This window comes from Penaeus monodon, chromosome 2 (assembly GCF_015228065.2).
Source record: "Penaeus monodon isolate SGIC_2016 chromosome 2, NSTDA_Pmon_1, whole genome shotgun sequence".
NCBI lineage: Eukaryota > Metazoa > Arthropoda > Malacostraca > Decapoda > Penaeidae > Penaeus > Penaeus monodon.
The window spans coordinates 58683282-58698381 of NC_051387.1; the positions used below are offsets into that span (position 1 = coordinate 58683282).

At 43.8% G+C, this 15100-nt stretch overlaps 1 protein-coding gene across 1 annotated transcript in view; it reads left to right on the forward strand.

The window, feature by feature from the left end:
* LOC119579393 overlaps positions 1-13265 on the forward strand; it is a 13900-nt gene extending 635 nt beyond the window's left edge. Inside the window, exons 2-3 of the mRNA XM_037927188.1 lie at positions 12685-12801; positions 12933-13265. Coding sequence (XP_037783116.1) covers positions 12685-12801; positions 12933-13265 — 450 coding nt within the window. The remainder of the gene's footprint in view (positions 1-12684; positions 12802-12932) is intronic.
* The last annotated feature ends 1835 nt before the right edge of the window (positions 13266-15100 follow it).

Consider the following 15100-nt stretch of genomic DNA (forward strand, 5'->3'; position numbering starts at 1 on the left):
TGTGTGTGTTTGGGTGTTTTTGGTTTGTGGTGTGTGGTGTGTGGGTGTGTGGTTGTGGTGTGTGTGTGGGGTTGTGTGTGGTGGGTGTGTGTGGGTGTTTTTGTGGTGTGGTGTGTGGTGGTGTGTGTGGTGTGGGGTTTGGGGAGTGTTTTGGTGTGTGTGTACGTGTGTTGTGGGGTGTTGTGCCTGTGTCGGGTGTGGGGGAAAATGTTGTGTCGGGGGTGGCGTGTGGTGTGTGGGGTTGTGTTGTGTTGTGTGTTGTGGGGTTTTGTGTGTGTCTGTGTGTTTTTTACGTTTTGTGGTGTGTGTACGTGTGTGTGTGTGTTGGGGCGTGGTGTGGTGGTAGTGTGTGTGTGTGTACGTGTGTGTTGTGTGACTGTGTTGGTGTGTGTGCGTGTGTGGTGTGTGGGGTTTTTGGGTGGTGTGTTGTGTGCGTGTGTGTGTGTGTGTGTGTGTGTGTGTGTGTGTGTGTGTGTGCATATATGCATATTCACATACAGCTTACGCAGGAACAATCTTTACGTCCTGGTTCCTTATCTTATGCAAATTAACGCGTAACAACATTAAATCTGCCTCATTGTGTAAAAATGAACATTCATTAATAAAAATAATCTTGTAGGTTTTGGGACATGCACCCACATACATGCACACGCACACACAACAAAAAACCCCCCCAACAACAAAACCCACAACACACACACACGTATACACAGAACACACTACACACACACACACACCACACACACACACAAAACCACACACAAAAACCACACGTACACACACACACACACACACAACACACACACACACATACAACACACCATACATAACACGTCACACACAGCAAACACACACACACAACCCCACACCACATAATACAGTACACACAATGCAAAAACCACACACACATGCAAACACACACACACACACACACACACATAAACCCCGAAGGCCTGGGCGAAAGAATTTGAGGAACAAACTATTGCCCATGTACCAGGAAGGGCAACCGACCATCCGCCGCGGCAGTCGTAAAAATGCCTGCGCTTTGATGGGGGCCGACCCCGGGGAAAAGAAAATTTTGCCTTGAGGGTCAAACGCAGGTGTCGTGGGGGAAGTCCCCGCCGTGGCACGGGACCGCGGTTGATGGGAAAGGGGCATCCAATAGGCAAGGGGGCACCCTAAAAACCTTCAGTAATGATTTGAGAGGGGCCCTATGCCTGAGGGAAGAAGGCTTTTTAAAAAAAAAAAAAAAAAAAAAAAAAAAAAAAAAAAAAAAAAAAATATATATATATATATAATAATATATATTATAATATAAAAATTAATATATATTATTTGTATAAATATTTGTATAAATATATATATAATTTTAATAAAAATTATATATATATATATTATATTTTTTAATATTATATATATACATAAATTTTATATATTATAATATATATAAATTTTATATTTTATATATAATAAAAATTTTTATTATAAGATGGGGAAAGGCAATGGCAAACCACCGCCTATATGGAAAAAAAAAAATCATGGAAACCAGATCGCCAAGCCCTGGGGGACAAAAAAAAAAAAGAAAAAAAGAAAAAAAAAAAAAAAAAAAAAAGAAAAAGAAAAAAAAAAAAAAAAAAAAAAAAAAATATAATATAATATTTATATAATATATATATATATATATTATATATATATAATTAAGTATATTATTGTATATTATATAATGTTTGTAAATTTTAATATAAAAATTATTATATACATATTATATTATTTTTATATATATTTATATTATAAAATTATATATATTATATATATATATATATAATATATTTAAATATATATATAATATATATTTATAATATTATAATAAATTATATATGGTGGTTGTGTGTTGTTGGGGTGTGTGTGGGGGGTGTGTTTGTGTGTGTGGTGTGTGTGTGTGTGTGTGTGTGTGGGGGTGTACATTATAATATATATATATATATATATTTAAATTATATATTTATATATTATATATTAATAATATTTTAATAAAATATAATATATATATATATAAATATATAATATATATGAAAGCGAAAACCATTGCAACCCACGGGGAATATGAGCGACCGTGAGGTTGTGAGCACCTTCCCCAGATGTGAGCGAGACGAGGGGGGGGGATTGGGGGGGTCAGTAAAAAGGGGTTTAGTTTTGCTGGTTTTTTTGAAGAAGATAGGGGAACCCCCAAAGGCCCCCGTGCCCCCGGGTGGAGGACGAGGTGGTGGAGCTGGACCTTTGTGGTTTTGGGCGTCTGCTGTGCCCTCCCTCTGCCCTACGGACGGTCCTTTTATGCGGGGGTTTCCCCTTCGAGGGGGGGTGTTTTTTTCCCTGTGCGAAAAGAGAAACCCGGGCGACATCTGCGTCCGAAAAAAGGAGTGGGCGCGGCGCTTGACGGGGGTGTGAAGTGTACTTTTGGTTTTGCTCATTGTTGAAATATATATAATATATATATAAATATAAAATTATAATAATATAACTTTTAACATATATATTTTTTATTAAAAATATATATTAATTATATATAATATATTATTATAAAAAAAAAAAAATATATATTAAAAATTTTTTTTTTTTTTTTTTTTTTTTTTTTTTTTTTTTTTTTTTTTTTTTTTTCCCAAACCCACTCATTCCAGCAGGACATAGGCCTCCTAAATTTCACTCTTTTCTTTTAAGGGAGGTTCATGTTAGCCCCGTGGTCACAGCATGATACTTAATTGATTTTTTATGTTGTGATGATCTTGGAGGAGTACGTGTAGGGCCCCCAAGAAAAAAAATTTTTGCGTGTGTGGTGAGGTGTGTTTTATGGGTGGGGTTGTGGGGTGTGTGGTGTGTTGGGGGGTCTTGGTGTGTTTGTGTCGTAAATTTAATGGTATATGTATATATATATATACACACATACATACACACACACACACACACACACTCACAACCACACACACACACACACCACCAACCACACCCACACACACACACACAACACCACACACCACACACACCACACACAACACACACACAACAACACACACACACACAACTAATTAATATATACTTTAATAAATAAATATACAAAAAATATACATACATACATATTATCACACCCAAACAACACACACACACACACACACACAAACCCACACACACACACACACACACACCAACCCACACACAAACACGCACACACATACCACACACCACACGCCCCCCCACATTGTACACACGTACACACACACGTACACACGTGCCCACAAAAACCCCGCAAACACCCCACAACACAAACACACACACACATACACACACACACGCACACACACACGACACACAGAGACAACATGTACGACAAAACCACCACTACACCGTGCACACAACCAACACACCACGTACACCACACACACAACAACAAACATACACACACACCCTAAAAACACACCACACACACACAAAACCACACACCCAACACACACACACCACACACAACACATGTACAAACGTAACAACACTAACACTGCACACACACACAACACAACACACACACGCACGCACACACACACAAACACACCCCAAACACACACACACACATGTACACACGTACACACAAAGACACCGGCACACAACACACGCCAACACACGCAAACACAAAAACACACACCACACCCCACACACAACACACACATACCCCCAACACACACACACACACACACCCACACAACACACCACAACACACACAACACACACAACACACACACAACACACACACACACCACACACACACACACTACACAGCAAACGCACCACACAACAAGTACACACGCTACCCCACCCCACACACACACACACAACACGCAAACACGCACCCCACACACGTACCCCGCATACCACACACACACACACACACACACAAACGTACACACGTGCACCACACACACCCACCCCACCAAGTACACAACACACACACCCCACACGCACACCCACGCGCACACACAATGTACACACGCACACACACACGTACACACGTGAACACACCACAGCACACCCCACACGCACACACACACGACACACACACACCACGCACCACACAGAACAACAGTACCAGTCACACACACGCACACGTGCACACAACACACACACACAACACCAAGAACACACACACCCCCAACATACCACACACACGTACAACAAACACACACACACACACAACACACACAACACACAACATGTACACACGTACACACACACCACACACGTGCACACACACACACACACACACAACGTACACAACCCACACACACAAACACACACACACACCACACACACACAACCACACCACACACACACACACACACACACAAAACGTAACACACACACACACACAAAACCCACAACACACACGCACGCACACCCAACCATACACACCGCCCGCACACACACCATGTACACACGTAAAACCACACGTCACAGTGCACAACACACAGCACACCACACGCACACCACACACCAAAAACACACACACAACAAACCCCACACCACACACCAAAAACACACACACACGCACACACACACACACAACGCACACACACACCAACACACACACAAAACCCAACACAACGCACACACACACACACTAAAACCCACGCACACACACACCACAGTAAAACCGTACCACGCGCACACACACACACACCCCAAAACCACAAACCCCACACAACCACACACACACACACACACACACACGCACACAAACACACAAACATTACACACATACAACGTGCACCACCACGCCACACAACACACACACACACACAACACACACACACAACAACCACACACACACAAAACCCCCCGCGCGCACCACACACAACACATCCACACACAACACAACACAGTCACACGTACAAACCACGCACACACACACGACACACACAAACATACACCAACACCCCAAAACCATAAACACAAGCACCACACAACACAACAGTACACACTCACAACACGTACCCCACGTGCACACACACAACACACCAGACAAAACACAATACACACGTAGTACACCACAACCCACAACGACCACGCGCACACCACACCACACACCCACACACACCCAACAAAAACAACACACACAAACCCACGTACACCACACGCGCGCACACACAAAACTTTACACACACACACGTAAACACGTACACACAAAAACCACAAAACACACATTTATCACGTAACACACACGCGTACACACACCCCACACGAACCTACACCCCACACACACACACACACACACGTACAACAAACCCAACTCACCGTAACACATACCACCCACCCCCACACATAACCACTCCACCCACACATACACACGTACACCCCAACACACACACATGTACACAACAACACACGACACTTTTTCTTTTTTAACGGAGTTATGTCGAGCGCCGTGGTCACGCGATATTAATTGTATTTTTCATTTTGATGCTCTGGAGGAGTACGTGGTAGGGCCCCCTTTTCCTTTCACGGAGAGTGCCCGGGGTTACCTTTTTTGGTAATCATTTTCCCATTTTTCCCGGGGTTTGGGGCCGCACGACTTTTGGGGTGGGTTTTGGGCCCCCCAGGGTAGGTAGGGAATCGAGGTGAAGTTCCCTTTCCCAAGGGAAAACGCGCCGGTGACTCGAACCCTCGAACCAGATTTGGCGTCGTGGCAGTCTTTAGTCCGACGCTCAACCATTCGGGCCCCCGCAACCCCTTTGGGGACAGGGGTTCCATGATTTTCTTTGGGAATTTAGAGCGGGGTTTGCCATTTCCTTCCGCCGGTGTTTTTTTTTTTTTTTTTTTTTTTTTTTTTTTTTTTTTTTTTTTTTACTACTACTCTATACTACTAATAATAATAATAATAAAATAAAATAATAATAAAATAATAAAATAATAGTAACACACGACGCATGGGTGTATTATTATTAATACACACACGCGCGTCGCCCGCGCGCGTGAACAGTACACACACACACAAATCACACAAACCCCCGTACACACATCCCCCGTAAACGCAACACACAGACACACACACACACCACACACACACGCACACACAACACAACACATACACAGACACACACACACACACAAACACCACCACACACACACACACACCACACACACACGTACACAACACACCACACACACACAAACGAATCACACACCAGCAACTAAACACCACACGGCGCGGCGTGCACAGCCACACACACACACATAACATTACACAAACACAACCAAAACCCCACACACCCCACGTACACACACACCACCCCACACCACAAAAAACGATAACACCCAGACAACATTAAAAAACACACGCGCGGCCGTGACAACAACCATACACACATAACAACACACGAACACACAATACACACACACAGTACACCAAAAACACACACCAAACACACACGAACACACACACACACGAACCACACACACACACGAACCACACAAACACGCACAACACACACACACACACACACACACACAACACACACCAAAAACACACACACAAACACACACACACAGAAACACAACACACACACACACAACACCACAACACGTGCACACACACACAGACCCCAAAAACGTGCACGCGCGCGGCCCCTCGCCCCGCCTCAAATGCCTAATGTAATGGCCCCCCAAAATTTAAAAAATATTTAATAATGATGAAAATACTTTTTTTAAAGCACATGTAGCAATTTTGCGTATTCGGGATGAGGTCAGGAGGTGTACAAACACAAACTGAAGGGTGAGGAATCCAGAGCTTGGGACAATCTCCAGGCTGACCCCCTTCCCTGTTTTTTTCCCGAGCCTGTCTTCGGGTCAGTCCCAGACTGCAGACGCAAGGCTTCTGCAATTTTGGACCTGCGCGTTTCATCCGGTTTCATGCCGGAACGCTCTGCCAGAGGAAACTCTCGTCTTTGGGGCGAACGACATGAAGAGTCCGAGAAAGGTTTCCCCAATATCACCGCCCCGATGGCAACCCTCGGCCTCGGGGTGACAGATGGGAGGGCCCGCTTTGTCTCCCCCCCCGCTGGACACGAAGTGGTGTGTCGCCAAAGGGAAAACCGGCAAGGAGCAGCCTGTGCAGTAGTCGAAGACGGCAAACCGTCGGCCCGAAAAACCCAAAGGGGGAGGAAAGGAGGGGAGCCCCCGCGAATAAGCCCCCCAGGAAGCCCAAAAAGAAGACATGCCCCGCGGATCCAATGCTGGCCCCCTGGTCAAAGGCATTTCCCGATGAGCGGAAGTATGGCCTTTCTTGCCGGATCTGCGTGGCCCCAGCAGGAAAAAATATCAGAAATTTTAAAAAAAAGTGCGGAGCACCTTTCTATCTGCAGTGGGCGGGGACGGCAGCTCTCGAGGCTCTTTCCCTCGGCAGTTCCCCCCTTTTTACAGCGAAAATCCCAAAAAACCCCGCAAGAAAAGGATTTCCCAGACCCGGGCCGCACTTAAGGGGATTTTTGGCCCCCATTGCAGGAGGTGGGCGTCATGAAAATATTAGGGGGCCCCTGAGCAAAGACTCCCGGGGCAAGTATCGCAAGAAGGCTCGCAAAACAGGGAAAAAACAAAGGGAAAAATAATAACAGCGAGCAAGCGGACTCGCCCCCCGGGCGTAGGTGTTTACGCAAACCCCGGGTTTTTAGGAGGAGATCCCAAACAGGTGAGGTTTAGAACAGAATCTTTTCAGCTTTTTTCCCTAGCGCGGCGCAAGCATCCTGACAAAATGAATATGTAATATATAGATGGATAGACAAATAGAAAGGAAAATGTGGTGACCGAAATTTTGCGAACGCCCCCCCCCCTCCCCCCGGTGAGGGGCGAACACACACACCAACATACAAACCCTACGTAACACACACAACAGTACACACACACACAAACACACACGTACCAACACCACACACATACCCCCCCCCGCGCGCTATACCGTAACCACACCCACAAACACACACGGTACACACACACACACAGTACACACGTTTCACAACACACACACACAAACACACCCCACAACAACACACAACCAACACACACATACATACAACACACACACACTGACATCCACAAAAAAAAAAAAAAAAAAAAAAAAACATACCGTACACACAAGCAAACACACACACACACTGCAAACACACACACAGCAACAACCAACTACCAAAACACAAAACACACAACCCCAAAAAAACAAAAACACAACACCCACACAAACATACACCACACACAACCACCACACATAATCACACACACACACACACACACAAAATACGACATACACACACACCCCACCACCCCCACCCGACACTAACACACACAAAACGAACCACAACACACACACACACGAAAACGCGCACACACACACACAACAACAAAAACCACACAACCACACACGCACACAGGCACACACCACAGAAAACCGTTTCACGCGCGCACACGCTCCGCCGCAGCCTCAATTGCATAATCTAATGGCCATCCCCAAACCCACATTTTAAAAAATTTAATAAAAAAATATTCCCTTAGATGCACCCTAGATTTAATCTTTTCCCATTTCGGGATGCGGTAGGCAGGTTACAAACAAAAGTGAAGGAGAGGAACTCCAGACGCTTGTGGACAACCCCGCAGGGACCCCTGCTCCCCCTTCTTCCGACCTCGCTTTGGGCAGTCCCCGATCTGTCAGACGCCAAGGGCTTCTCGCAATCTGGACCTGCGCGTTTCAACCCCGGGGCATGCCGGAACGTCTGCTCCCGAAGGAAACCTGTTTGGAGCTGAAAGACATGAATTTTATAGGGGGCCCCCTGAGCAAAAGCAAAAAAGAAAGAGAAAAAAAATAGAGAAAAAAAAAAGAAAATCAAAAAGACCTATACCCGTGTTTCATCGATTATGTGAAAGCTTTTTATACTGTTGATAAAGATATCCCTGGAATAACAGTACGATATGAAATTTTTAAAAACATCATCCAATTTTAAAAAAAGCCTGTTGACCAACAACAAGCGCTGTAAGAACCCTTATGGGTTTAAAAGAATGGGTTTGAATCAAACAAAGGGGTACGACAGGGTTGCATTCTGTCTCCGCACCCTTTAATATATATTCTGAAACAATTTTGAGAGGGCTCTAAGAATTTTTTAAGGAACTGTGGAGTTGGAGGGAAAAAAATATCAAAACGAGGTACGCGATGATATAGTTTGATGCCACAGTATCACGAACTACAAAATACTAGATAAAATTAGGAACAACGAAAAGGGGTGGTTTTTTTAAAGCCGAAAAAATAAGATCATGAAGATTTAAAATAACCCGGGAATGAACAATGGAAAAATGTTACAATCAAAGGGGAAGTTGGGAAAATGTGAAGATTCACTTTCTTTGGGGCTGTTTAACTAATACATATGATGATTACCGGAGATAAAAAGAAGAATTTCCATGCCAAAAACGCCACAATTTTCTCAAAACTCGGAAAGACCGAAGCATACCTTAGGACAAAGCTGGGTTTTGAACTCATTAGTTTTCCCCAATTTCATTTATTGGTTTTGAGTGTTTGGGTGTTGAAGTAGATAGACAAGAAAAAAAAATCAAATAGTTTTAAATGTGGTGTACAGACGAGTACCGTATTAGCTGGGCAGAGAAGAAGAAAAAGATGAAGTGTGAGAAAAAAAAATTAAAGACCGACGTTTGGGCATCTTGAACCAAAAGAAATTAAATTATTGGCATGTAAGAGAAGTAAAAGTATGAGAAAAAAATTTTCGACAGGGATGGTATAGGAAACAGAGGGGAAAAGGCCCAAACCCAAGACAAGACGACGACAATATCAAAGATATTTTCGGGCTGTCGATGGTATAAGTGGAAAAAAAAAGCGTAAAATCGAGTTTTTTGGGAAAAATGGTGGGGAGGTCCCCGGTCCAAACATGGCAATACCGTTTTTATTGATTGAGAGCAAAGACTCCATCGAAGTATCGCAAGAAGGCTCGCAAGACAGGGAACAAACAAGGAAAAAACTAATGAACAGCCTGATGCAAGCGTGACCGCCGCCGTGGGGTAGGTGTTTTAACGCGAAACCCCGGTTGATTGGAGGAGCATCCAATCAGGGGAGAGTGAGAACGCGAATTTTAGCTTGTCCTATCGCGGTCGCACAGCCTCCCGACACAAATGAAATATTATATATATAGAGGATAGACAAATAGAAAGGAAAATGTGGTGACTCGAATGTAGCGAACGCCCCCCCCCCCTCCACCGGTTTTAGGGCGATACACACAACCAAACACACGACGTACCACAACACCAAAGTACACACGTACACACCACACAAACACACATACTCAGTACAAAAACACAAATACACGCGCGCGCGTATAACGACACACACACCCCACAACACACACCCGCGCGGTACAAAACCCCAGTACACACTACACACACACACCCAACAAACACACACACAACACACACACCACACACACACACACACACACACACACACACACCATACACAAAACACCCGACAACAAAAAAAAAAAAAAAAAAAAAAAAAAAAAAAAAAAAACACACACACAACACACAACACGTACACACACAGAAACCACACACACACATGCAAACACACACACTCACAGCACACACACAAGCAAACACACACACACACACACAAACAACACACACACACAATACTACACACACACAAACCCTACATAAAACCCCACACACATACGCAATACCAACACCCAAAACCCCACACCACGCGCCACATACCCAACAAAACACGAACACACACACACACACACACACAGAAACACACACACGCACACACACGTGCACACACACACAGACAAACACGTGCACGCGCGCGCGCGCTCCGCCGCAGCCTCAAATTTCATAATCTAATGGGCCCTCCCCAACCCCCCATTTAAAAAAATTTAATAAAGAAAATACTTCCCCTTTTATGCACCCTAGTATTAATCTTTTCCATTTCGGGAGCAGGTCAGGGGAGGTGTCAAACACAAGCGAAGGACGAGAAAAATCCAGCGCTTTTGGACAACCTTCGCAGGGGTGACCCTTGCTCCCCGTTTCTTCCTGAGCCTGTTTCGGGTCGTCCCCGATCTGTCAGACCCAAGGGGTTCTCCAATTTTGGACCTGCGCTTGCAACCGGAGCATGCCGGAACGCTCTGTCCAGAAGGAAACTTCGTCTTGGAGCGAACGAAATGATTATAAGGGGCCGCCCGAGCAAAGAAAATAGAAAAGGGAAAAAAAAAAGAGAAAAAAAGAGAACAGCAAAAAGACCTATAACTGTGTTTTATCGATTATGTGAAAGCTTTGAACTGTTGATCACATATCCTCGGGAAAAACAGTTTCGATATGAAGTTTCCAAAAAAACCCCATCCCAATTTAAAAAAAGCCTTTTGACCAACAAAAAAAGCAGCTGTAAAAACCACTATGGGTTAACGAATGGTTCGAAGTAAACAAGAGTACGCCCCGGGTTTCATTTGTCCCGACCTCTTTAAAAAATATTCGAAAAAAAATTAGAGAGGGCTCTAGAGAATTTTGAAGGAACTGTGGATGTTGGAGGATAAAAAATCAATCTGAGGTACGCCCATTATATAGTTTTGATTGCCAGCAGTATCACTGAAAATACAACAACTACTAGTAAAGTTAGAGAAGCAAGCGAAAAGGCTGGGTTTTTTTTAAAGCCAAGAAAATAAGATCATGAGATTTAAAAATAACCGGGGAATGAACAATGATGAAAGTTACAATAATGGGAAGATTTTGGGAAAATGTGAAAAAGTTTACTTATCTTGGAGCTGTTTTAAAATAATACATTGATGATTACCGAATAAAAAGAAAAATCCTGCCAAAAAAGGCACAATTCTCTCAATAACATCTGGAAAAAACCGAACCCTTTCCCCACGGGCAAACGAGGTTAGAATCATTTGTTTTCCCAATGCAATTGGGGTTTAGGTGGGTGTTGAAATAGATAGACAAGAAAAAGATCAATAGTTTGAAAAGTGGGTTACAGAGAGTACTGGTATTTGCTGGACAGGAAGGACAATGAGAAGTGTGAGAAAAAAAATGAAAGACCGACTGTTGGGCATCTTTAAAAGAGGAAAAAAGTTTATTTCAGTAATGAGAATAAAAAATATTGAGAAAAAATTTTGACAGGGATGGTGATAGGAAACAGGGAAGGGCAAACCGAAGACAAGACTGAGCGACAATATCAAAATATTGGGGCTGTCGATGGGATAAGTGGAAAAAAAAGCGTAAGATGAGTTTAGTGGCGAAGGATGGTGGAGGGTACGGGGCTCAAAAAAAGAGATACCGATTGATTTATTTATTGAGCAAAGGGCTCCATGCAAATATCCAAGTATCGGCTGCCAAAAAGAGCATACCCTTTTTGATAGCAATCTTTGGTATTTTGGGATGCAGGTAGGAGGTGTACCAAAAAAGTGAAGGCGAGGAACTCCCGACGGGTTGTGGACAACCCTCGCGGTGACCCCTTTCCCCTCGTTCTTCCTGAGCCCCTTCTTCGGGCAGTCCCCGATCGTCAAGCCCCAAGGGGGCTCGCAAATTTTGGACCTGCGGTTTCAATCGTTTCAGCCCGGAACGCTCGCCCAGAAGGAAACTTGTCTGGAGCTGAACGACATGAAGAGTGCCCGAGAAAGGTTCACGCCAATCATCACCGCCTCCCTGATGGCAACCGTCGGCCTCGGAGTGACAGATGGGGGGGCCGCTCTTTTCTCCCCCTCCGCTGGATACGAAGTGGGTGTCGCCAAGGGAAAGCCCGGCAAGGGAAAACCGGAGTAGTCGAAGAGCGGCAAAACCCCGGCCCGAAAACCCAAAGGGGGAAAGGAGGTAGCCCAGCGAAAAAACCCCCCAGGAAGCCCAAACAGAAGACACTGCCCTGCGGCGTCCAACTGCTGGACAGGTCGGTCAAAGGCATTCCTGATGAGCGGAAGTATGGCCCTTTCTTGCTTCCGGATCTGTGTGGCCTCAGCAGGAACAATATCAAAAATTTGAAAAAGAAGCTGCGGACGCACCATTGCTATCTGCAGTGGGCTGGCGACGAGCAGCTCTCTGAGTGCTCTTCCATCGGCAGTTCCCCATTGTTCTACAGCGTAACTCCAAAACCCAGCAAGAAACCGGATTCCGAGACCGGCCTGCACTCTAACTGGGGGATATTTGGCCTACATTGCAGGCAGGTGGGCGTCACTGATATATATTAGGGGCCGCTGAGCAAAGACTCCAGGCGCAAGTATCGCAAGAAGGCTCGCAAGACAGGGAACAAACAAGGAAATAACTAATGAACAACCTGATGCAAGCGTGACTCGCCGCCGTGGCGTAGGTGTTGAACGCCGAACCGCGGTTGATTAGGAGGAGCATCCAATCAGGTGAGAGTGAGAACGACGAATCTTTTCAGCTTTGTCCCTATGCGCGGTCGCACAGCACTCCTGACACAAATAAATATATATATATATAGATGGATAGACAAATAGAAAGGAAAATGTGGTGACTCGAATGTATGCGAACGCCCCCCCCTCCACCAGGTGAGGGGCGATACTCCTGGCTTGACGAGCAAACCTGTGAGTGCTTGAAACGCTCGCCTTCGACCTCGTATCTCGTAAATAAAAACCTCGTTAAGGAGGCGCTATTGTGGAGAGAAATAATCCAACTTGACACAAGGTAAGTAAAATGAATAGAATAATAGTGCCAGGACGCATCAACGATATATATATATATATATATATATATATATATATATATATATATATATATATATATATATATATATCATCTTGAACAAGAGGAAATTAAAGTTTATTGGTCATGTAATGAGAAGTAAAAGTATTGAGAAAAACTTGCTGACAGGGATGGTGATAGGAAACAGAGGAAGAGGCAAACCGAAGACAAGACTGAGCGACAATATCAAAGATATTTGCGGGCTGTCGATGGTATAAGTGGAAAGAAAAGCGTAAGATCGAGTTTAGTGGCGAAGGATGGTGGAGAGGTCCACGGCTGCTCAAACATGAGCATACCGTTATTGATGATGATATATATATATATATATATATATATATATATATATATATATATATATATACATATACATATACATTTTTTTTTCTATGTTTGAGCATATATATATTGTAAAGGATCTTTTGTTTATAATGGTGTACTTTGTCTTTGAATTGATTACATTATCTAATTATGCTTTCACTTTCATTAAATTGGGGGTATAAAAGGATGTCAACCATTATCATATATATATTTACAAATATAAACAAAGAAAACAAAAATCAATGTAAATATCCGCGTCCCAGCGAGCGTGTCAAACGGGCTTGTTTAAGTTTGGCGCTGCTCCGATTAACCTCGGGGGGGGGGGACGTGAAGCAAAGTCTCGTGGCGCCTGGCGTCAGCAAATATACATAAAAAGATTGAAAATACAAGAGATAAATATAAACAACGAATTCAGTTCACTTACAATATACCACGCTATGCGAATTAGCGTATTAATTAAATCCTTTCCTTCTCACGAGGCGAGGGTCACAGTGTTCACTCGAACAAGTGGTTTGGCAAAGTGACCGATTATCTGGCAGAGTAAGACCAGGTGAGCATACCTACATACCTAAGTCTTTGTTGACAACTCAACGTGGAAAGGAACTGGGGACCCTACCACGTACTCACTCCAAGAACATCATCATCATCAATAATGTCTGAGCAGCCGTGGACCTCTCCACCATCCTTCGCCACTAAACTCGATCTTGCGCTTTTCTTTCCACTTGTACCATCGACAGCCCGCAAATATCTTTGATATTGTCGCTCAGTCTTGTCTTCTGTTTGCCTCTTCCTCTGTTTCCCATCACCATCCCTGTCAGTAAGTTTTTCTCAATACTTTTACTTCTCATTACATGACCAATAAACTTTAATTTTAATTTAATTTTTAATGATCGTGCTATGATCACGGCGGCTCAAACATGAACCTACCGTTAAAAAAAAAATATATATATATGTATAGATATGCGTGTGTTTGTGTGTGATCATAAATAAATACTCTCAATGA